General features: G+C 41.8%; 1 protein-coding gene across 15 annotated transcripts in view; it reads left to right on the forward strand.

The window, feature by feature from the left end:
• TACC2 (transforming acidic coiled-coil containing protein 2) overlaps positions 1-23,398 on the forward strand; it is a 130,795-nt gene that overhangs the window by 89,113 nt on the left and 18,284 nt on the right. For 5 of the 15 annotated variants that reach the window (XM_042019483.1, XM_042019482.1, XM_042019481.1 and 2 more), the window contains 10 exons: positions 1,682-1,848; positions 8,469-9,777; positions 13,287-13,322; positions 14,794-14,854; positions 15,874-16,081; positions 19,856-19,917; positions 20,734-20,849; positions 21,629-21,800; positions 21,924-22,064; positions 22,974-23,054. In XM_042019483.1, coding sequence (XP_041875417.1) covers positions 1,682-1,848; positions 8,469-9,777; positions 13,287-13,322; positions 14,794-14,854; positions 15,874-16,081; positions 19,856-19,917; positions 20,734-20,849; positions 21,629-21,800; positions 21,924-22,064; positions 22,974-23,054 — 2,353 coding nt within the window. The remainder of the gene's footprint in view (positions 1-1,681; positions 1,849-8,468; positions 9,778-13,286; positions 13,323-14,793; positions 14,855-15,873; positions 16,082-19,855; positions 19,918-20,733; positions 20,850-21,628; positions 21,801-21,923; positions 22,065-22,973; positions 23,055-23,398) is intronic. The other 10 variants (XM_042019489.1, XM_042019491.1, XM_042019486.1 and 7 more) reach the window with 7 other exon arrangements.

Consider the following 23,398-nt stretch of genomic DNA (forward strand, 5'->3'; position numbering starts at 1 on the left):
GCCTGAGGAATGAGCATGGTTAAAGAAGTGACACGAAGAAGGTTTTTTGAGGAGCAGTGACAACAGATACAATGGAAAGCCAGACACGGTGGTTTTGAGCTGTGTAAGTTTGAGGAGGAAAAAAAAATAAATACCCAAACATCCAAAGTTATCACCTAGTAGAACTCCTTTTGCTTCAGGAGTAGGGGTGATGAGCCAGGAGTTGGTTGGCACAGGGTCATGATGTGCACCCTGGTTGTGTGGGGGGAGGTGGAAGCTCTCACTGGGATGCTGCAGAGAAGAGGGAGAGGGAAGATTAGGACCACTGTGCTCCTCGAGCTGTAAGGGGTGACAGTGGGGTCTCTTCTTCCCCAGCTCTCCGAAGGCTTTATGCTGTGATGGATTTAGACAAATGAATGCAAATCCTGTATTTGTACTTCTCCTGACATGGAGCTGCTTGAAATAATCACGAGTCTCAGGAAACCAAACAGAATCTGGCAGCTCAGAGTTCTCTTCTAACTTGAGTAAAATGAGAGGAGTCCTTGATTTGGGGCGGCTTGTGGAGTGCTTCTGGGGGATGAAATGGCTTCTCATTTTATGGCAACACAGATTTACTGGGAAGGGGCAAATCAGTCCTGTCCTCTAGCAAACTGCCATGTTCAATTCACTTTATTACAGACCAACAGTCCAAAGCTGCATCTGACCAACAGAAATGCTTATTGAATGTATATTGAACATTTGTTCAGTGCATATTGAGTATGACACCATTATTACTGCATTCCTTGCTCCCAAAGGATGAAATGTTTATGATTTGGTCTCAGTTTAAGAACAAGTATGATCTACTGTTTCCAGACCTGGAAGGACAGTTTCTTATGGCTGTACACCTCTAAGAGCAGATGGTGTGTCCTTCAGTGGTTTAGATCTTTGCTTAATGTTCATGTTACTCATAATTTTGTAGAAGTGCTCCCTTTCAAGCTTGTGTTTCACTTGAATTACTCCATTTTGGGTGCTGCTGTTTCCTTCCTGGGCTGGCACCAGCCCATTGTGGTCCCTATGGTTTTTGTGTCCCTGTGAGCACATGGTGCCACAGAAGGATTATTGAAAATACCAGGGTTCCATGCATTTTATAGGCTGTCTTACCTTGTGTCACAAGGTCTGTTCGGAAAGGGCTCTGGTAAAATTCTGCTGAGAATAGAATGTAGTATTTCTCTGGGAGGAGGATGCCCAAGGGTTTGCTGCACCTCAGATAACTTCATGTCTGCTCTCACCCTTAAGAGCACACAAAGAAATTTGGTGGTATTTTAGATGTTTGGGGGTTTTTTATGAAGCTGGGAAATTCTCTTGAGAGGATCTATTTTATTTATATTTTTTAGTTAATTTAGGTGTGCTTGTGCCAAGGAGTAACACAGGGTTGTTGGTCTGAGTAGCTGAGCCGCCCTCACACTGGGAAGCAGGCTTTGCAGGATGGATTTATTTCCAAGTGTGTAAGACAAATGACATAAATACTTGTCTAGGGGAGAAGACCACAGCCATGACATCCTGCTCTGGAAACCATCCTGGAATGTCAAATCTCCTTTGGGAGATGCAGAGGTAGCCTGAGAGCTGAGGTCTGTGCCACCAGCTCAGGAAGCCCAGCGTTCCCAAGCCTGACCTGCAAACGTGAATCTCACTGTGCTCACCAGTCTGCTTTGATTTTCCCCAGGAGCTCTGACTCTGAAGAAGCATTTGAGACCCCGGAGTCCACTACACCTGTCAAGGCACCACCTTCACCTCCACAGCCACCCCCTGAAGCGGCAGCAGCAGCAGCAGCAGTTGTTGCAGACGTAGCAGAGCAAGAAATAAAGCCTCAGCTGCCTGTGGAAGATACAGGTAATGAGTGGGACACATTACTGAGGGAGGTGAATATGCAGAGAGCTGTTTCTCTAAGCACAGGCAAGGAATTAATGCTAATAAATTGGCTTCTGGAATATTAATTAATTACCCGTGGAGAGAGGAAAATCCCTGTTGCCTCTTGGAATAAAGTATTGGAGAATCTGTCCATAACGTTTGAAAAATTTTAAAGAAAAGAGGAGCTTTGTAGAAAAGAACTTAATTCCTTTTGAATCAAGCTTCTTTTTGTAGGGCCTTTAGAGAGTCAGAGGAGTAGAAAAAGGAGATGTGAGTTGCAGATGCAGGTACCTGTGTAAGCACTGTTAACTGTGACAAGTAACAAAATGCCTTTTTCAAATGTGTTACCTGAAACAGGAGGTGATCAAAAAGCTCGTTAGAATAACAGAAGTACTGATTTTATTGGAGGAACACAGGGCTATGTATGAATGTATGTATGGTATATATATATGTGAAAATTGGTACATACTGGGGAAAATAAAATCTTTAAAATAAAATCTTTAAAAAGGCAGAACTGTGTTTAAAACCCAAAGAAATTCGTTCCACAAAGAAGTGTTCTTTGTACTCCAGATTGAGTAATGGAATATGAGGGAGTAGAAAGCATGCTATTAGCCCAAAATAACTTTGTTTGGGCTGTTGGATGACAGCTCAACAGTTTGAGAATGAATTCCCCATTATGCTGTCTTTTTTCCCATCTGAAAGTCAAGTCATCTTGATCACCTGGCTAAACTGTATGCAGATAATATTTCTCCCAGCAGTCTAAAGCTCACTTGTATTGCGTTTGGAAAGAGTTGTAGCGTCCCACTAAAGGTCTCAAGCCACCTAAAGCATTTCTGGGAGTTACTCATTAAGCAATGCTCTTTAAGATCATGATTTATGATACAAGTTTATAAGAAGCTTCAAGGATTTTCAACAAACCTATTTCACAAAATAAAAACTAAATACTGAGGCATCCTGATGCTATTTACTTTCTGCTGTTAGAGTTCCCTCGTCATTGTACCAAAAGTTATTCATTCTGCATCTTCTTTCCTTTTTTTAAATCTTTGGCAATCCAGTGAGTACAAAATAAGTGCTCAGAGAACAAAAGAACAGACATGCTGAACAGGATTGGAGTGTGCTTTTAATTACTGCAGTAGATTATCTTCAAGCCCTTGATTACACATGTGCTTCGCTGGCACATGTGATTCTTGTCTCCTTCCGTCCCAGTTCTCCCCCTCCTTTCTTTCGCATCTTTCTGAAGAAAAGTGGCAAACTGAATATATCTATTCATAGCCAGTGTGAACTTTATTGAAGGCCATTGGATGGCAGAGAGGAAACCACTTCATTTGCAAATCAGATTGTGCATGGGAGGCAAGTTACAGCAAAGTGACAGAGCTATGTTCAGTGTTCCAAAAGGATGCAAAACACAGTTATACAACAGGGGAATTTATTGGAGGGGAAGAAGATGCGTAATGCGGAAAAAATCCAAATGTGGGAGGGCAACACAAAGCATTCATTTGTTTTGGAAATCTTTAGGAGAAATAAATAATACTAAGACTATAGTTTAGGTGTTTAGAAATGAGAAAAGTTAAACATTTTGTACTTTATAAACCACTTGAGTGTCTTGTAGTTTATTTATTTCCTAAGTTATGCATGCGGCTGTGCACAAAGAGAGCGAGTCCCCTCCTCAGGGCTCACAGGCATTGAAGCAGAGTTCCTGGATGGTACCATAAAGCTTAAAGAACAGGTTTCAGTAAAGGAGGAGTGAGGAATATGGGCAGCTGGAGAGCCTGGCACAGGCGTAGGGAGAGGCAGCACTGTCCTGCTGGGTTCCTGGTTCAGCAGCCACATGGCTTTATCTTCCACATGGGATGGGTGACAGAGCCTGTGTTTGGGTGCAAGGAGGGAGCACAGTAAGTGTTTAAAGGATTATTTCATCTATAGCTGACAATAATTACTTATGCAGATGGCTGTAGTTGTGCTGAGTGATATCATTAGCACAGCAGCTGGACCCCACTGCCGGAAAGCCAAGAGGAGAGTTTTTAATTAGGTTGACTTCAGTGGTAGTTTCATAAATATGATGAAAGTGAACTAAGCCGGACTCATGCTGGGTTTGTGCCAGCTCCTGGTGGGGCAAAACCTGCTGCTTGGCTCTGGTCCATCAGCAGCAGAGCAGAGGAGGGGAGTCAGTCTGAGGGCAAGTCTGGAGGGGAAGAGGAGCAACAGAGCAAGTATGGAAACTAACCCTGGGCCCCTGGAAGTGCCACCAATGAGCCCTTCCATTCCTCCCTAAATAAATTGTGGGAAACATGGGTTATAATCTCGAGGCAAATTGGAGAGTTTGAGGTTGCATTTACTAGGTTTTGTCATTATTTTAAATTATTGTTGCGTGTCTCCTCAGCTTCTCAGAGCAATGTCCTCTTGTCCCTTGTGTCATCCATCCGAGTACCAGAATGTCCCCCAAGCCCATTCTCCCAAATACCCTGGTTTTGGCCAGGAATTCCTGCCTAGGAATTTTCTGTCACCCCTACTGCCTTCCTCAGCTGAGTATTGAATTTGGATTGTATTCGCAGGGGAGCCGTGAAAGCTGGAGTCCCCTGTGTGTATTACAGCCCAACAATCAGGATATGGGGCACCTGTATTTGAGTCTTTCTGGTGCCAGGGAAGTTTGAGGTCAGGCTTTCCAGTAGAGACATTACAGTCCAGACAAAAACAAACTAAATTTTTGGTATGGAAAGCGTTCTTCTTCAGTGTTTTTCCTCTTGAAGCCTGACACGTAAAATTTGAGAAGAAACTTTTGTATACAAAGTTTTCTCTCAGAATAAATGACAAAAGTATTTTTACAGAACCTTAAAAAAGTGGTACTAATTGATTTCCTGACATCAAAGGGTTGTCATAACAAGAAGAAACTTGAAATAAACTGTGTTTCAAAATTTCTAGTGTTAGGTAATTCCAATTCTTACATGCTTTTGGCATTTTTTCCTCATAGCGTAGTAAGTGGGTGCATGCTGTATGCATTTTCCAGACGTTTGCCTTTGTTTGCTTTTTCTCTAGAAAACAGAACTGGAATTTAATTTTTGCTGTATTTGCTTATAATATCTGTTCAAATTTTATTGCTAAGCCTGTCAGAATAGTGTTTCATTTTGTTTCCAGCTCAGCATGTTAAGGCCTATTTTCAGTCTATTGGGGTTCCCTCTGCTTTAGAGATGCTTCAGCATCTTGCCTTGCCTACTTCTGTAAAGGAGCAATCGAAAATTGTTTTGTTTATTAATGCACACAGTCTTACAATATCTTATTTAAGCCCTCAGGCACAGGGTGGGATTCTTGGGTCTGTCCTGTGCAGGGCCAGGAGTTGGACTTCAGTGATCTTTGTGGGTCCCTTCCAACTCAGGATATTCTGTGATTCTGTGACTTTCTAGGGACTTCTGGTTCTGCCATAACAGGTGCCAGATGAAAATGCCCAATGTTAAATATTCCATGTAGCTCTAATATTTAGGTCTCATCACCTGGATACAAGAAGTCTGAGTTTTATGTTGTTGGGGTTGGGTTTGGGTTTTTCATAGTTGATCCAGTCAAAATTTATCTGAAATCAGGGGAATTTCCTAGTGGAAGGAGCAGAACTTGGACCTTTTTTTTTTTTTAATGAATGAAATGAGAGAGTTTGAGGAGCTTGCCTGGTTTTTTTATTGCAGTGTAAGTTCCCCAGCTATCCTCCACATTCTTGGAGTGCTTTATAAAACTTAATGTCTACACCTGTGGGCAGCTCTTACCAGTACAAATTGTGGGTGACTCAGTGCCAATAAAAGGCATAAACCTGACTGAAAACCTTGTGCTGGCCTCTCTCTGGGGCAAGTCCTGCCTTAATTCCCATAGCTTGTGTCGTAGTATGTTCCTTTGTGATCAAACTGCATTTTAATAAAATACTGTAGTGATACTGATTGGCTTCATTTTGTGTTGTAAAAGAACAAATGTCACTGCTCTCTGAACAGGCTGTTAATGTCAGGAAAGAATGGTCTTCACGTCCCTTTGTAGTGATAAAGCCTTGAGTACCATTTGTATCTCCTGCCCCAGCAATTCTGCTGTTACCAGGAGTGAGCCAGTCCTGTCGTAAAGCCAGAAGAGGCTGACAGCAGCATTTCACTTCTGCCAATAGCCGTGTTTTCTGAGGCAGTTTCACACCTTGTTTCATAAAGAAACAGTAAAAATATCGATCAACACTCTGCAGAAATCCGTATTCTTGAGTAAAAAGGATTTGATGAGGAGGAAGTCGTGAAATAAGCAGTTAAAGGAGATTAAAGCCCTGCACTGTGTGGAGCACACAGAATTTAAGTGCTGGTTTGTTGAGAGTAGCTTGCACGCTCCCTTTGCGTGATGCATCCCAAACCTCAGCCTCTTATTTACAGTCCAAGTCCTGCGGAGCAGTGGTTTATTTTATTTTATTTTACTTTGTTTTAATGCCTGTTTATACTGCTTTGAACCGGGGCCTCGGTGCTGTTGAGGGCTTTGACGAAGGCTGGAATGAAAACAGTGCATAACTGCAAACGATTCCTTGTTCAGATCCCACTTCCATTTCACGCTGACCTACATTTGTACTCCGCTGACATCCCAGTGTTTATTGTGATGTATTCCCCTGAAGTGCCTTCCATTCTCCTTTCAGGGTGAAAGGGACAGATTAGGCTAATGCTGGAGGTTTATGGCACTCTCTGAGTGCCCTTAACAGGAGTCCCATCAGTGTCACAAAGTGATGTGTGTGTGAAGTGAGCACCAGCTCGACTGGCAAACGAAGCCTAATTAATGACTTCTCAGCCAGGCTGAAACCAAGCCCAAACCAGTGGGGATTAAGGAGAAAAATAAACTGTTCTGAGGTATTGCCACGCTATTAGCATTCATTTAGCAGAAAAACACATTAGAATATTATTTTAATTGATGTAGCCTAGTGAACTTTCACAGTCTTGAAAGAGAAACTGCATAGCTGTCATCCCTTTGACAGTCTCTGGAAGTACATGGTGCCACTTTGGGAAATGTGTCCAATTCCCTTAAATCCTTTTCTGTCCTCTACACCCATAAATAATAATTCTTGCAGTCTCTGAGCAGGCATACAATTTCTTCTGAAACAAAGGAAAATTTTTTCCCCTGTTCTTAATCCATTCATAGCTTCTCACTAAAATAATAATTGATTGTCTGTATTGCTTTTATGAACACTGTTAATGAATGTGGCGGGGCAAAATGAGAGTTATTTTGCAAAACATGTCAGGGTTGGTATGAAAAGGATGAGCAGAAATGTCTCTGAAATCGTTTAGGGTTGAGCAAAGCATTCATTTTTGTATGACTGTTTTTCTTTATAATTGCATAATTTTAAAAAAAATGACAACGTGAAGAAGGCTGTGTTGCTTCAACAGGAAACACGGGGGCATTCTGTTCCTCGGTGAGAGCTGAGAGCAGCTGGCTGAGCCCAGCCTGAACTGGGAGCTGGGGAGAGCTGTCCCAGGTCTCTGGTACCCCACAGAGACGCCCAGGGACAGAGGTGACCGTGGTACATTCACATCAGTGTAGTACAGTCACAGCAGGAGCAAACCACATGCAGGATTTGTAAAACATTTGGATAATCAGCCTAATGAGCTGGAGGGCAGCAAGGACCTTCACCTTCATGCTTTCCTACCTATAGATTTTCTGGTTTTTTGTTACGCACTCTTGTCTTTTTCTACTTTGTCCAATAGAGTTGTTATATCCCGGGTGAAGAGACTTCTATAAATCATTTTAGGGTTCCATTCAATAAGAAAACCTTTAATTGCAATGGAAAGCTGCTTGGATTAAGAGTATTAACATATAAATCTCTCAACAAAATTTTCTTTTCATCAACAAATTAGAACTACACTTGGAAAAACCTGGTTTAAATAATCTGTAGGGAGCTTCTAGCTTTTTAAAGGAAGATTTTTCAACTGAAAATATTTGTGGAGTTCTCTAAATGAATTTTTTTTTTGTTACCTTTACCATAATTTATTTCATACTAAGTTCTCAATTATTCACCTCTTATTATAAACTTGTAATTATGAGGTCAGAGTAGAGTATATTGAGTGCTTGGGGCAGATAGAGGAGCAGTATTGATGGGTTGTGGAGCGGAAGCCATTTTCCTCTGGGTAAATTGGTAAAAATAGCGCATGGGAAACAAAACTTAAGGTCAACATGTAATTACCGAAGCACCAGTCAATTTACAGAGCATAAGAGCTCTGACATGATTGTGTGAGTCTTTGTAGTAGTAGAAAATGGGAGTAAAAAAGTGCTTTATGTGCAGTTTTTCTGGTATTTGGAATATTTAGTGCATTATGGGGATACCCATCTCTATAAGTGATAGTTTAGAAGAGGTGCTTTAGAGGCTGTTGCAAATATGTATTCTGTCTTTTTGTGACACTTGCCTTGAATCCTGTACTGGGGAAAACAGATCTATTTTTTCCCCTAATCTAGTTCATATATTGGAAAAGTCACTTCGGTTTGCTTAGTGAATTTGTATGATTTTAATGCCTTTTTCTTTTACTTGCAGTAATATTGGATTGTAACAAAACTTCCTAAGCCCCAGTTTTAAAAATGTGTTTGAAGTCCGCTGAGTTTTCTGTGTGTTCCCACAGGACTGTGTTCAGAAGCTGAACCCGTAACCGATGTGTCACACAGTGAACCAGTTCAAGAGAGCCCTTTCCGTCCCCCTCCCCATTCTTTCTCCACTGTCTTCGACGAGGACAAGCCCATAGCCAGCAGTGGAACCTACAACTTGGACTTTGATAACATCGAGCTGGTCGATTCTCTCCATGCCTTAGGAACGAGCTCTGCAGAGCCGAAGAATCGTGACCCCAAAGCAAATGTCCGGAGAAAATCCACGGATTCAGTCCCAGTTTCCAAATCCACGTTGTCTCGATCTCTCAGCCTGCAGGCCAGTGATTTTGATGGAGCATCTTACCTTGGCAACAGTGAGACGTTAGCACCGTCAGCAGATGTGTACGGTACTGGTTCGAGCAGTGCTTCCAGTACCCTCAAGAGAACGAAAAAACCCAGACCAGCTTCCTTAAAAAAGAAGCAGTCAGCCAAAAAACCTCTGGATGCTCCCCTGGTGAAGGAAACCCCACAAGAACCTCCTGAGCTTGGCCACGCAGCTTGTGAGGATAAAGCATCTGAGGTGAAGGCTGACTCAGCAAAGCCCGAATGTACTGAACCTTCCAAAATCTCTGCTGAGAAAGAGGAGGCCCCGCCTGTGCCTGAAGGATCCGACCCTTCGGATCCGGACCGTTTCGAAGGGATTAGTGCATTTAGCTCCGGAGGTGGCAAGGTGCAGAACTCTCCCCCTGCCAGCAGGAAAACACTACCTCTAACAACGGCCCCTGAGGCTGTGGAGGTGACTCCGCCGGACACCGGGGGACAGGAGGACCCTCCCGTCAAAGGCGTTGCGTTGAGGCTGGAGTTCGATTACTCTGAGGAGAAAGGGGGGAGCGAAGACCAGCAGGAGAGCACTCCTCCTCCCAAAAAAGCAGGGAAAAAGCCTGGTGCTAAAATGCCGCTACGGAGGCCAAAGACTAAAAAACCGGTGGAGAAGCTTGACAATGCTCCAACCACCCCGACCAAGTCGCCCACTGACCCAAATGAAATCCCCATCACAAAAGGCTCTTACACTTTTGATATCGACAAGTGGGATGATCCCAATTTCAACCCCTTCTCATCCAGTACAAAAATGCAGGAATCGCCCAAACTGCCCCAGCAAACGTACAGCTTCGAGCCAGACATGTGTGAGGACTCCATTGACCCTTTCAAGTCGTCTTCTAAGATAGCCAGCTCACCCTCCAAATCTCCAGCTTCCTTTGAGATACCAGCCAGTGCCAACGAAACGAATGGAACGGAAGGAGACAGCCTGAACAAACCTGCCAAGAAGAAGAAGGCGCCACTAAAAACGTAAGTTAAAGGGCAGAGACGTTTCTAGAATAGAAGCAGCCCATTCCTCCCCCTTAGCACAGTTACACAGGATTTATATTTGAATAGAGAGAGGGAGATGACCGTGGATGTTGGTGGTCACGGCTGGAGTCACGCTGGGAGGCTGTTCCTGCTCTCCCTCAACCTGTTTCCTCAATAATTTGATATTTCCAGAGCTACCAACCCACATGAGGCAACGGCATTTTTTAAGTCTTTGGACTCCGTGTAGTTTTGAACCTGGTTAAATTGTAATTTTATCAGGTTCGTACCCAATTTTCTGTGATCTCATCCTGGGAAATCGATGCTGTTTAAGATGATCAAAGTAATCACGCCAGCACAACTATTTCATGAATCATTGTTTTTGAGCGTGGGATGTGAAATAGTAAGGCAGTGACAAATCTCATACTGCAAACAGCAGGAAAATGGTTTTATCCAGTGATTTATGGTATTTAAAAGAAAATAAACTGAAACAGAAGAGTGCAGTATTGAAATGTTTTCTTTTTTACATACACAACTAAAAAATGTGAAAAAATTCCTTTTTGTGAGAGAGCTTACAGTTGTGCAGAAAGTTTAAAATCTCCAAAACTGCTACATGTTAGGGAAATATTCAGCTTTTAAACATAGGTGACAAATTCCAGGATAAATTTTCTACATTGCTGGCTTTAGATATTTGATTAAAAATCCCTGTGGCTGGTTGCTGATTTGCATGTTGCTTTATTTGCTCAGATACGGTTATTTTGAGTTGGTGACCACTAAGTTTATATCCCATATATCTGAAATTGATCTCCTGTGTGTATCTATAAGACAGTATCTCAGTTCATGTCCCTTTATGGTTTAAATGTTCCAGCTAGCTAACAAAAATGGGAGCAAAAATTTTAAATGCCAATTTAAGATAAGAAGATAACATGCTTCATGTAAAGCAGTACAAAAGCTGACCTCCTGTGCAGGGTGAGATGGAGGTTATTCAGATTTTTCTGAACAGCCTCCTGCCTTCTAAGCTTCTAATTCAATTCCCTTGTCAGATTTGAGGAAGCTTGTGCTATTATTTTCTTCCTAGGGGCATTTCTGATTTATGGATAGTTTAGACCACTGTGAAGTTGAGTTGTGTTCTTTGAGAGAGGAGCCTGGTTTTTTCTGGTATTGCTTCTTTTTGAGGTATACCTGAAATTTAGTGGTAAATGACACATTTTCCAAACCTGCAGTCCAAACTGGTTTGGTCCAAACCAAGAAGATGTAAAAGTCTGACAGCAAGAGCAGAACAATTTGAATCTTACTGGGGAAGTGTAGAGGGGAATTTAACATCACCAGATCCTTAAGTTTTTGCAACCAGCTGGAGTCTCCTTGTGTCTTCCAGTAGCTGGAGTTGACAGACCCCCAGTGTGGGCCTCTTGGGTTCTCCCATCTGCTTTGAATGTTGGAAAGAATTCCAAAGTTAGTAATTTAGGGGCAAAATGAGTTTACAGAGAGTTTGCTAAGCCACATTTGTCCTTGGGAAAATGAATCACAGGAAAACCCCATCCTAGAATCACAAAGTTCACTGCTGGTCTTTATCATGGGGGAGAAGTGAATCTTCCCCAGCTCAGGGCTCACAAGTTCTTGGGTCAGGAGGGCTGCAGGAATTCCCAGCCTGTGCTTGGCACTGCTTTCACTGTGTTGTGTTGTGTGTTGCTCACTGCAGCCCCATAACCTGCTTTTGCAAGTGTTCTTTGGTTTTTTTTTTTTTTTACAGAGAGGAGACTCTGCATATTAATAACACATTGCAGCCTGCAGCTGTGGTACTTTCTAGAAGAAAATTACCCTAAGGCTTGTTAGGGGATGCCAGGGGAGGCAGTGGCAGGAGGGATTATTAGCACTGTTGAGGGGTGCAGAAATCAAACCCAATGGACCAGTTTGAAAATGAGTTCCTCATGTGGAAGGCAGTGATTTCTAGATTAGAGGTGAGGAAGCCAGGCATGAGTTTAAGCCTTTGCTTAAGCCTTGCACTACTTTGAGTCTGAGCCATGTGCTCAGTCTAATGTGTCAAATCAATAAAAATTAGCCATTTTTGTTCTTGAATGAAACCTGCAGTAGTCTAAGCATTGTGAAAAGATGAGGTTTTTAGAAGAGGTGTCAGCTTGATACAAATTGCTCTCTGGTCGTCTACCTGAGTGCTGAGCTGCTTGGAGACAAATCACATTGCTCAGGTGATGCTGAGCATCAGCCACCCCCTGAAGCGGCAGCAGCAGCAGCAGCAGCAGCAGTTGTTGCAGACGTAGCAGAGCAAGAAATAAAGCCTCAGCTGCCTGTGGAAGATACAGGTAATGAGTGGGACACATTACTGAGGGAGGTGAATATGCAGAGAGCTGTTTCTCTAAGCACAGGCAAGGAATTAATGCTAATAAATTGGCTTCTGGAATATTAATTAATTACCCATGGAGAGAGGAAAATCCCTGTTGCCTCTTGGAATAAAGTATTGGAGAATCTGTCCATAACGTTTGAAAAATTTTAAAGAAAAGAGGAGCTTTGTAGAAAAGAACTTAATTCCTTTTGAATCAAGCTTCTTTTTGTAGGGCCTTTAGAGAGTCAGAGGAGTAGAAAAAGGAGATGTGAGTTGCAGATGCAGGTACCTGTGTAAGCACTGTTAACTGTGACAAGTAACAAAATGCCTTTTTCAAATGTGTTACCTGAAACAGGAGGTGATCAAAAAGCCTCCCCAGTGCCAGCTCACAGTGATGAGTAAAAATAGGTGGTTTGGAGAGACACTGCTTGTGCAGGCATTGCTCTGGAAGCTCTTGGATGGCTGGAGGCTGTTTAGAAATGGAATGTGCCAGCTGTCGTGACCATTGCACATGAGGAGAGATGAGCAGAAGCTGCTAAGCTTATAAGTAAATGAGAACTTTTCCTAGCCTAAGCTGTTTGGCAAGGTTTGATTCTGGTTTGGGAGATACCAGTTTGCTCTGTCAGAACACCAGGTTAGGTTTTGGAGAGAACCAAAACAGCTGAGATTTAAAGAAATGTCATTTTCCATCCTGACCTGGGTAGATGGTTTGAAATGGTCAAGTAGCTTTTTCTGTGCTGTCACAACACATCAGCAAACATGACAAAACCAGGAATAACCGTGCCCTCTCCTTAAGCTTAGCTGCCATTCAGGAACAGTTTTGCATCTCATATAATAACAAATACTGTGTTTTGAAAAGCAAGCAGGTGGCCTCCATCACGAAGGCAAGGACAGTTAGTGTGTTGAAAGGAAGTTGAAGGTGTCAGCTTTGAAAAATGTGTTCTATAAGATGAAAGCGTGTCAGAAGTATAGCATTGAACTGGAAAACACTGAAGGACTTGATGAATATTTTTTTTCTCCTCATGTATTTCACAATAAGAAGTAGGGGTTAAGATTATACAGGTAGAAAATATGCATGATCAGATTGCCGTAACACATTAACAGTATTTGTAGGTTAATCTTTTTTGTCAGTTCCTTCTGTCTGTCTCTCTTTTCTTTGTCTTATTTGTCTTAGGATGGTAGAAGATGTGATGTCTGTATGTTCTCTGTTGTAAGTAATTCTAAGCTAACAATTCAAATTTCCTCTTTGATTTATGGGCTTTTTAATTTTACTTATTTATTTTGCAGCATGATCAGTTATTATTCAGCATGAAGCTTTTATGTTAATGATTTCACTTCACTTGCACATATGAAAGCTATTTTAAGTAAGATGCCTGACTGTGAATGAGTTTGAGGAATCTGTTGCCTCATTATCTGTTGCCTATCAAAGAAGATCCTCATTTAAAAACTATAGAGATTTTGTTATCCTTGAGCTAAAATATGGAAGTTTTATTTCTACCATTGAACAACGTTGCACAGTCAATTCTTTGTAACTACTGCATAAAGTGCTTGTCCTTCTTAAAGGAAAAAGTTATCCTTATTAATTCTGTCATCATAACTGGATAATAAATGGCATTGAACACACCAATATTCAGCTGCCCAATTTATTTTCCCCTCTAGAAGTGGTATTGATTTACCCTCTGCCAATTGAAACCCACCATTAGAATTTCTAGTGACAACCTTGCCATCATTGCTTAGGGATGAGCTGGTGGGCACTAATTTTTGCCACTGCATCTCAGTTCAAACATAAAGTCTTTTTCAGTGAGTTTGCTGTGGTATTTTTCTCCCTCTTGTAGCTCATAACATAAATGGTTTTGAATAACTCTGGCAATGTGCATCAAGAGAACAGATAGAGAATTAGTTTATTTCTGGTTAGAAAATATTTTAGCCAATTGTGAATAAACACAAAGGCAACATTCATAATTATCCACCATCATGACATAATGTGTGTTCTTCATTCCTTTTGCTTGATTGAAACCTGTGGGATTTTGGAGGGCTACAGTGTTCATGCTCCCAGTCTGCACTGTGAGGTGTTGGGGGAACTGGAAGCAGAATTGCCATATTTCTTGTTGTATTTGTTTTTAAAAACATTGTTATGCCCATTTGTAATGACACAGGTTGTTCTGGCATCTGGGGAACAGCATCTGCCTCAGATGGTTTTATTCTGTTCATCTAAAGCAGACCAGGTTTTTTTCTTCATGGTTTTTGGGGTCATTGGAGCCTAAGTTTATCACAGTTTTAATTCTCAGGTAAAGGTGTGGGTTAGACCTAATTTTTGGATGGGAAACTGAAGCAGGCAGAAGCCAAATCATTTCCACAGGGCCCCAGAGGGTGCCTGTGGTGGAGCCGGGATTTGAACTGCAGCCGAGCAGTAACTCTGCCCTGTGAATGTGTGAGGAGTTAGCATGAAAAATATGGCAATCCTGCTGTTCTCAGCTTTTGGGGAATCAAGGCCTGTTCCAAGTGCATGACAGAAATATGTACCCATGGCATGTTTGTCTGTGGTGCTGCTGCCTAATGGATGGGATTTTAATGCAGAAGGGCTTACAGAGGTTGCATTGTCTGTGCTGTCTCTTGCTCAGTGTGAAGTGACCTGATTCTTGCTGCTATTACCATATTAACAGTGTGACCTTTATTTTCAGTGATACATTTAGGGTGAAAAAATCACCAAAAAGATCCCCGCTGTCAGATCCTCCTTCTCAGGTAAAGTGCTGCTTTGTTTTGATGCATGTAATTTGTGTTCTTGAAGGGGCAAAAAAGGGGGAATTTAATTAATTTAATTGTGAATTGTACATTTGGTAACAGAAGAGAGTTTTGTTTATTGGTGTCCACGTATAGTGCATTAAGCTATAACCATAAGGCATTAACCTTTTGGTCTCTAGAAGTGTGTATACAACATAGATCTAGTATTTGCCCTGGGAATTCCAGTTAGAGTATTAGCAAATGTATTTTGGAAAGCCCTGAGTTAAGATGGAGCAAGGATAGGAATAAATATCTTCAGTCAGTTGTCTGAAAAACGAGACATCACTATCCACCCTGGAATTTTAAGATTAGGAAGTAAGAAACTAAATGCACCAAATTGGTGGGCTGGAAAGGAAACAGAAATAAACCAAGTGGGCTGATCTACCAGGAACATGTGCTTGGATAGTTTGATTCCATGTTGTAAAACTGCTGGCAGGTGGTTTTCTTGGAAGAGAAGTTAACAAAAGCTGCTCTTCTACAAAAGCCTGACTGCTTTGATGTGGCACAGCTCCTTCCACGCTGCTGTTCCTCTTCCTGTTATCCATCCTGCCCTTTTATTTGTGTTGCTTGACAACGTAGAAGTGAAGAAAGGGGAAAGGGTTCGTGACCTCGTGGACCTAGGAAGGTTTGCTCCTATGAGGGAAGCCTACAAAGTCAGTTTTGGTAGTCAGAGACTTCAGTGATGGATGATGTGTGCCACTTGTGTCAAGTGCCTAACAGATTTCAACAGCTCTGGATCTTCTTTCTTCCCTGTTATCAAAGCAGCTTTGCAATGCAAGTGTATCATCAAAGAGCTTAGTTATACTGGGAAAACTTGCTGCTGGTAGAGTTGGTATTTTCCATTAGGTATTTTGCACAGAGCTGCAGCAGAGATTATGGAATTAAAAAGATGGCTCAGGCGGTGCAGAGGAATTCAGAGATTGAGCTGTTCTGTGTGTTAGTGAAAGATAATGGAATTAATTGGCTCTTGTTTGCTGCAGGACCCTACTCCACTGCCAACTCCAGAAACACCTCCTGTCATCTCCACAGTGGTTCATGCCACGGATGAGGAGAAACTGGCGTCCTCCGTGACGGGTCAGAAGTGGACCTGCATGACTGTGGACCTGAACACGGACAAGCAGGACTACCCACAGCCCTCTGACCTGTCCACCTTCGTCAACGAGACCAAGTTCAGCTCTCCCACAGAGGGTACTGTCTGCTCCAGCCAGGGGGATGTTTACTGAGAGAGGGGGTTTGGTTAGGCTGAGGATGTTGGCCTGTACTCTGCTGAATGCAGACTCTTTATTAGGGAACCCTCCAAATGCTGCTCTCTGGGCCATTCTGGGGAACGTGGCAATTATGGGGAGCTGAATATAAGACCCCAGTAGTCCAACGTTGAGTTTTCAGGGCAGAGAAGATGCTTAAAGGGAAACAAGAGGGGACTTCAGAGAAAGGCTTTTGCTTCCTTTGTGTGATTAATTGTTCTTCTCTGCGTGCAATGTATTCTCTGAGTGCCTTCACAGGAGACTGGGGTCTGATACTGCTCCAGAGTCACTGAGCTACTGATTCTGCCTGAGCCTGTTCCTTAACCTGGATGGGAGAAGGTCCCATGTCAAAATTCTGCTCGAATTTTCTGTATTGCATTAATACCCTTAACATTCCATCTCTCCTCCAGCTTCCTGGGCTCCAGGTATCTTTATGCATAAGGATGTCCAGGATATCCCCTGCATAAGATAGTTACCATTCATATTTCCAGATAAAATTCCCTACTAGATCAGCCTATTAATGTTTTTCCTGCCATACCTTCCTGTAAGCATTTGTGAGCTAAAGGTGGAAGTTTCTGTTTAGAGAACTGTCATTCCAGGTCTGTGAAATGTGGAAGAGACAGAATTAAGAAAATTTGTGTGTGGCCTTCCTTGGGGCTACCGAAGGGAATTCTGCTTTGCAACATCTGCTCCAAAGGCAGATGTTCAGCTTTGTGGGTGGAAGCATGTTTGAGTTTAACTTGGCTTAAACTTTTTCTTCTTGATCAGAATTCATGTTTTTTCCCCTAACCTTTCAGTCCAGTCTGCCATTAAATCTCCTTTATGCCATTTTAGGCTGGGTCTAAATTTATGACTGATTAAGAACTGCTAAACTTGTAGGTCAAGGTGTTTGACATCAAAAACAACAACAATCACAGTGCTTTTGTTCATATGCATGTGCTCGTGTACCCTAGGCTTTTTGGAAGTCTGTCGAGTCTTCTTCTGAACAGATAAGTATTTCAGTCTAGATGAATTCATTTGGCTTCGTTGTCAAATTATGAATTTTAGACACTGACTTCCCTGTTTTTATTTTAAATTTAAATTTTAAAAAATAACTTAAAGAAACACCTTTTAGAAAATAAGCCCCCCTAAATCTGGGAAAATGGAAACTATATGGAAGGAAATGGAGCAAAAGAATACAGAGACACTCTGAAACAATCATTTTAGCTTTCCAAGTGGGTAGAAGAAAGTGAGCAAAGCTCCTAATTAAATGGTAATTGTCCTGTCTCTTGTGTGCTGCATGGTACAGTCGGGGTTTCAGATTGCATGCTCATTATAATCAACCATGCTTCCGCTTTTCACATCTCTTAAAAATAATAATTTTTTCCCCTTCACAGTCTTGCTCCTGCAGCTTTGAGAAGTTTCTGAGTAATTTGAGGGCTGTTTCTCAGTGCAGGTATTTTTACCTCTCCCAGACACCCGTGTAAGTGTTACCCTGTAACACAACACTGCTTTGGTACAGATACAGCCCAGCTCCTGAATCAGCCCGTGCATCCAGCCCTCATCTGTTTCAGGCACTGCCTATAGCTGCTGCCATTTTCCTGTTGCACAGACCCGAAATAAGCCGTAATTGTTAGCAGAAAATTCTGATGTAATCTTGCAGCTATTTGTAGGAGGAGTTGGAGGACATCACTTAGTAAGTCTGTTGTACGTGTTTATAAAAGATAATTATCTTGCTTCGTGGGATAGCCTGGGCTTTTCTAATGTTGAATGTGTAGAGGTAACCAGAGCCTGAGATTTTGGAGGGGAGATGATGTCTGAGAGGAGAGGAGAGGAGAGAGAGGAATTATGCTGGAGACTCCTGAGAGCAGTGAGACGAAACAAACTGCGTTTAGCCAGCCGCGTTACTCCTTTTGTTTCTACTTGGACTATTTCCATCTGTGTCCTGCCTTTTTGGGTTTTTTTTTCTCAGCAGTAAAGTTAAATCTGTGTTGTCCCAGCAGTCAGTTTGGACGGGTATTGCAGAGCTGCTGGCAGTGCTGCAGGCAGGTGGAGGATCCCTGTGGCTGTGCCAGCAGAGGACAGTGGCGGAACGTCTGCTGCCCGTGAGCCTGCCTGGACACTCAGGGATTGCTCTTTGGAGCATAAAGCTGCTCCATAAATGCTCCTGATGCACCTCACTGGGCTGCTTGGAGATAAATGGGATACAGAAAGGCAGTTTCTAAACGCTGCTGTTACCTGGGATTTCAGGCTTTATCCTGCAGTTCAGCTCCTCGTAGAGGGTTTGAATTCATCCTTCCAGTTTGGGTTTTGCTTTCACTGGGAAGAAGAGTGAGTGAGATAGGATATCGCTGGTATCTGACACCAGGAGGTTGTCCATCTTGCCTGGCTCCCTATTACCACTTTAAACATATGGTGCTAGGAATTTAAATGTGAGGAGCCTGCTATTACAGCTTTCTCTTCACTTGCAAGGTTTACTGTGAATATCCCCAACAAGTACTAGAGTTGGTGGCTCTTCCTCTTCAGTGGTTGTTTGACAAAAGACATAACTTGTGGAATTACAGTCCTTGTGCACTGCTTTTTATTATTAAAAAACATAAATCAAGCGTTGTAAAATCACGTTGAACCCTCTAAAACTCTTTTAATCAACAAAACAGGCAAGAGATTACCTTCAGGGTTGTTTGTTTTTAAATATCAAACATTTCAATGATGGTCATCATCTTCCTAATGCAAGCCCTACTTTTCAAAAGCTGTCCAAATCTAGATGGATTTAAGCACATGATTTTATCATAATGCAAATGCTATTGTGCCATTCCTTAGGATTTCTTTACAATGGAAATCAAATTATGCAAAGTGGTTTATTGAATTAAGTCATGGAAACAGAATAAAGTACAGCATTTGGACAAATTAATTATGCTTTTAAATCTTAAATTAGGTTGTCATTGTAGGAAGTTTGCTTTTATTTGAGTGCAGGAAGGTATGATCTCTTTTCTTGTGTTAGATCTCTCAGTTGCTGTATCAGCTACTGGGTGACCATGGGTTGGGAAGAAATGCTGTGTTATTCCCTCCAGTGTAACTGGGAGATTAGAAACAGAGAAGCAGTTAAGATTTGCATTTTTATTAAATTTTAGACTTAGGGTTCTTTGTAAACTTTCCTGCCTTAGACTCTTTCTCTGAAAATAAAATGTGAGAACAGCCCAGTAAGCTGGGCTGGTGACTCACCCCTGGTCCATGAGCATTCAGGTGTTTTAGGTATCTTTTTCTTAAGTGATATCACAGTAGTTGGTTGTAATTAAGAATTGTGTGATAAACATGAAGAAATAGAAATTAATTAATTTCTCAACGGCTGTTAAATTTTTTTTTTTTAAGGAAATTGGCATCAGCACTGCCAATTATTGAAAAAATGTGTTTTCTGTGATAAGATAACATGATGGGTTAAAGTTGTCTGTACTCTGAAATGACTCTGAAACTTTCTTAACATTCTGGTCCCTGGGGCAAATTGAAAAGCTGATTTTTTTTCTGGCAAGATGATTTGCTTGAAATGTGTCATAGGTTCATTGTTGAAAATCAGTGACTATCAGTGCACCTTCTGTTTTCTCTCTGTATTTCCTGTTTTTAATATGTCATTGGAAGGTATTGAGCAGAGTGGGAGTGGCCCTTGTCAATGAGATCTCATTTACTTCTGCAAAAATCATGGCATGGCATATATTAACACCACTTTTTCTTGTTTCTGTTGCAGAATTGGAATATGGCAACTCATATGAAATAGAATATATGGAGAAAATAGGCTCCTCTGTGCCTGTAAGTTCTCACCTCCATTTCCATTCATTTGCATTCCCTTGTCATAATGTACCATCCTGATAATGCCCTCAGCATCACCACCCTTTAAATTAATTATAATGTGCCTGCAGCAAATTTGCAAAACCAGTTCCTTGAAATTGGCATAACTGGGGTAAATTGCCTGTGTTCTGTTGTCCTGTGTCCTGTAAAGCTCATTCCATTTTATGTTTTTATTTTAAAGCTAGCATCATAGTAGTTCTTTCAGGAGGTTCAAAGCCAATCAGTATTTCCAGCAGTGCAGAATGCAGAGCTGTCTACACCAACTATTGAACTATTTAAGAAACTGAGAGTAAAACTTTGAAGAAGCTGGAGGGAATCAGGAGAGAAACAGAATTAGTGTGAAGTATGGAATGCAGAACTATACATTATTATTTCTTTCACCTTCTTTTTAATCCATGGATTTGATAGCTTGACTGGATCCAATGAGGGGATATTCACTGGGGAAGTTAGGAAAATCAGGCATGTATGCCAGGTACTTAAACCAATGAGAATTTTCAATGAATATTTTAGTAACCTCAGCCAAGGGATGCCTCCTGCCTGACAGGACCAGAGAAATCTGATTAACCCCAGAGTGGGAGGAGAGCCACTACAAAGAGTGAACTGTTTAGGTTTTGTCCTTTGATGGTTTCTTCCTGAAAGGGTCCATCTCAGTATCAGCATTACAACCCTGTATTATTAGTTTTCTGTCATTTGCTCACTGAAGGCTTCAGTGACCTGAATTAGCTTTAATGGAGGATGGGTGAATTGCTTAATGAGTTTCTCTTTCCCTGTCGCCAGCAGGATGATAGCACCCCGAAGAAACAGTCCTTGTACCTAATGTTTGATGCACAGCAGGAGAGCCCAGTGAAATCACCTCCCATCAGATTGTCTGACTCCACAACTCCCTGCTCAGGGTAGGTCACTGCCAGCAGTGGAAGAGGGTGTCAGGGGAGTGCGTTACCCTCAGAGTACGTACACAGGCACTTCTTCCTCTCCCTGCCTCTGTGTTGCCAAGTTATTTGTTTAAAAATAGATCCCCATCTGTGTGCACATATGATAGAGAACAGAGGGCAAAGATGCACAAGTTTCATGATGCGAGGGAGTAAGGACATCTATTTCTCCTTCACGTTCTAACTAAATAGAGTCACAGTGGCAACTGTTTCACTGGACAGTGGCCTCCTACATAAAGCTTTTTCCTCAGATACTGAGCCAATTTTCATGTTAATCTAGAAATTTGTTAATTGCAATTTTTCACTTGGCTTTTCCTGGTTACATTTTCTGAACAAGGACTCTTGTTCATAAGACCAGGGTGTGGGAGTTGTTTTTACTTCCAATAATTTTGCTAGTCAAGGACATCTGTTCTTGTTAGTAAGAGTTGTGTTTTGGGAGAGAGGTAGGTTACAATGAGAAGGGCTAAAAAGGCAAGTGAGAAATGTTGAAGGAATGTGACATTTCTGATGGAACTGGTTTTATTTAGCAGTCTCCAGTGCATTGTTTTGAAAGGATATTGCAAAGTGTTATGAGATAGAATGATGTCAAATTGAGTTGAAACAATGTGTGTATCTATATATATGTATTTATATGTTTATATATACATGAAAGTAATGAAGAGGACTTGCTCAGCTGTTACTAGAATCAGAATTGTGAAGGCCTTGTGCTCCACCCTGAAAACACGTACACACTCTTTTTCCAGGTCAAGTTTTGAAGACCCTGAAGCCCAGCAGTCCTCTGGCATGAAAATACCACACCCAGCTTCCCGAGTCCTAGCTGCCAGCCAGGAGGCACACTTACAGTCCCCTGACAAGGCCAAGCAGAAAGACCTAGAGCCCATGACTCTAGGAACAACTCCAGAGGCTATTGAAATAGTAAGTCCTGTATGATAAGAGTTTGGGAATCATTTTCGTGCAGAAATTTTGCATTTTGCTTTTGGCCTGAACTACTTGGGCAAAAACCTCTCTTGCTTATTTAGTCTCCTCTTTACCCTCTAGACATCTCCTGAAGACTCCTTTGTCTCTGCTGATGCTCTTCTCAGTAGGATATCTAAGAAAGCCTCAATATGTGATCAGCCTGAATATCTAGACCCTGACCTAGCAGAAAAGAACCCCCCAGTATTTGCTCAGAAACTTCAGGTTTGTAGAAGAAATATAAATGTCATTCTTCTTTCTGTTTCTCCTTACACAGGCAGAGGAATGCTTTGCCTCATCTGAAAGGGGTGGAAGGAGGCTTGAAGGGGATGTAGAAAAGAATTAAAATAATTATTTGATTCTTCTCAAAGTAACTCTTCTCTTTCAAAGTCTTAAGGAGCAAAGATACTTTCACTTAACTCATGTAATTCATATAATACATAAGCTTAAATTTCATCAGCACCTATCCTGTCCCTCTAAGGTATCTATTTTCCAGAAGTCTTTCTAAAGCAAAATTTTTTAAGCTTGAGCACAGGACTTGATGTCTGGAGAGTAGTCTTGACACCTGGCCTTAGTGCAAAGATTCATTTTTTGAGATTCAGGACTTAATTCTGCTGAAATGAAAATCAGGCTTTGTTTTTCTAGAAATCTCTCCAATGCAGAATTTGGCATGGTTTCTTCGAGGAAAAACAAATTAATATGCAGACCAGTTGTGTATGTCAGGACATATTTTTTGGAATATTTATAGTGAAATTTTAAGCAAAGGTTGAGAGGTTTATGCCACATGAGACCAGCATGTGGCATAAATTCACATAAAATGGAAATGACAGGGGAGGAATCTGTGATAAAACAGCTTTACCTTCAGAAAACATTGCTTTTACATGAAGTATTGTTCATACTGATCACCTAATAAAAGTTATATTTCTGTACAGCTATCTCAAAACTAACCAACCCCTGGATTTTTGTATCACTGCCCTCATCCTGAGGGGAATTTGGGGTGTGTTTGCCACCCAGAAATTGTCTGAATTACACGTTAAAATCTAACATTTCATTTTTGAGTACATCAACCATTTTTACCATGTTCTTACTACATTTTTTTCCCTGTGGGGGCCTCCCCACCAAACCCTTTGACAGGAGGAGTTAGAGTTTGCTGCCATGAGGATAGAAGCGCTGAAGTTAGCCAGGCAGATTGCCCTCTCCTCTTTGCGCTCCAAGGTACCTGGTTTGTGCCTGCCCTGTGTGTGTGAGTGTGCCCAGCCTGGGGAGCCGAGTGCTGCTTTTCCTGGAGCAGGGACTGGGGCTCCCTGGGCCCTGGGGGGACACTCAGGAGCATGCTGGCAGCAGAGCTGACACAAAAACGCTGTCACCCACCCCACTCACACCCCAATTAACAACAGGCAAGAAGCAGCAGCGTTCCTTCCGCAGGAGATGGATTCTGCAGTCCAGGTTTGTCATTCCTCTGCAGCAAGATTTGTCCTAAAGTATTTGATGGTGAAGAATACCAGGTCTGCTTTGGCCACAAGGACGTTTTGTCTTTCGTTGGTATTTTCAGCTTGAAG

The sequence above is a fragment of the Corvus kubaryi genome, unplaced genomic scaffold (assembly GCF_017639235.1).
Source record: "Corvus kubaryi isolate FWS band 111438036 unplaced genomic scaffold, C.kubaryi_AGA036_p1.0 138, whole genome shotgun sequence".
NCBI classification, from domain to species: Eukaryota; Metazoa; Chordata; class Aves; order Passeriformes; family Corvidae; genus Corvus; species Corvus kubaryi.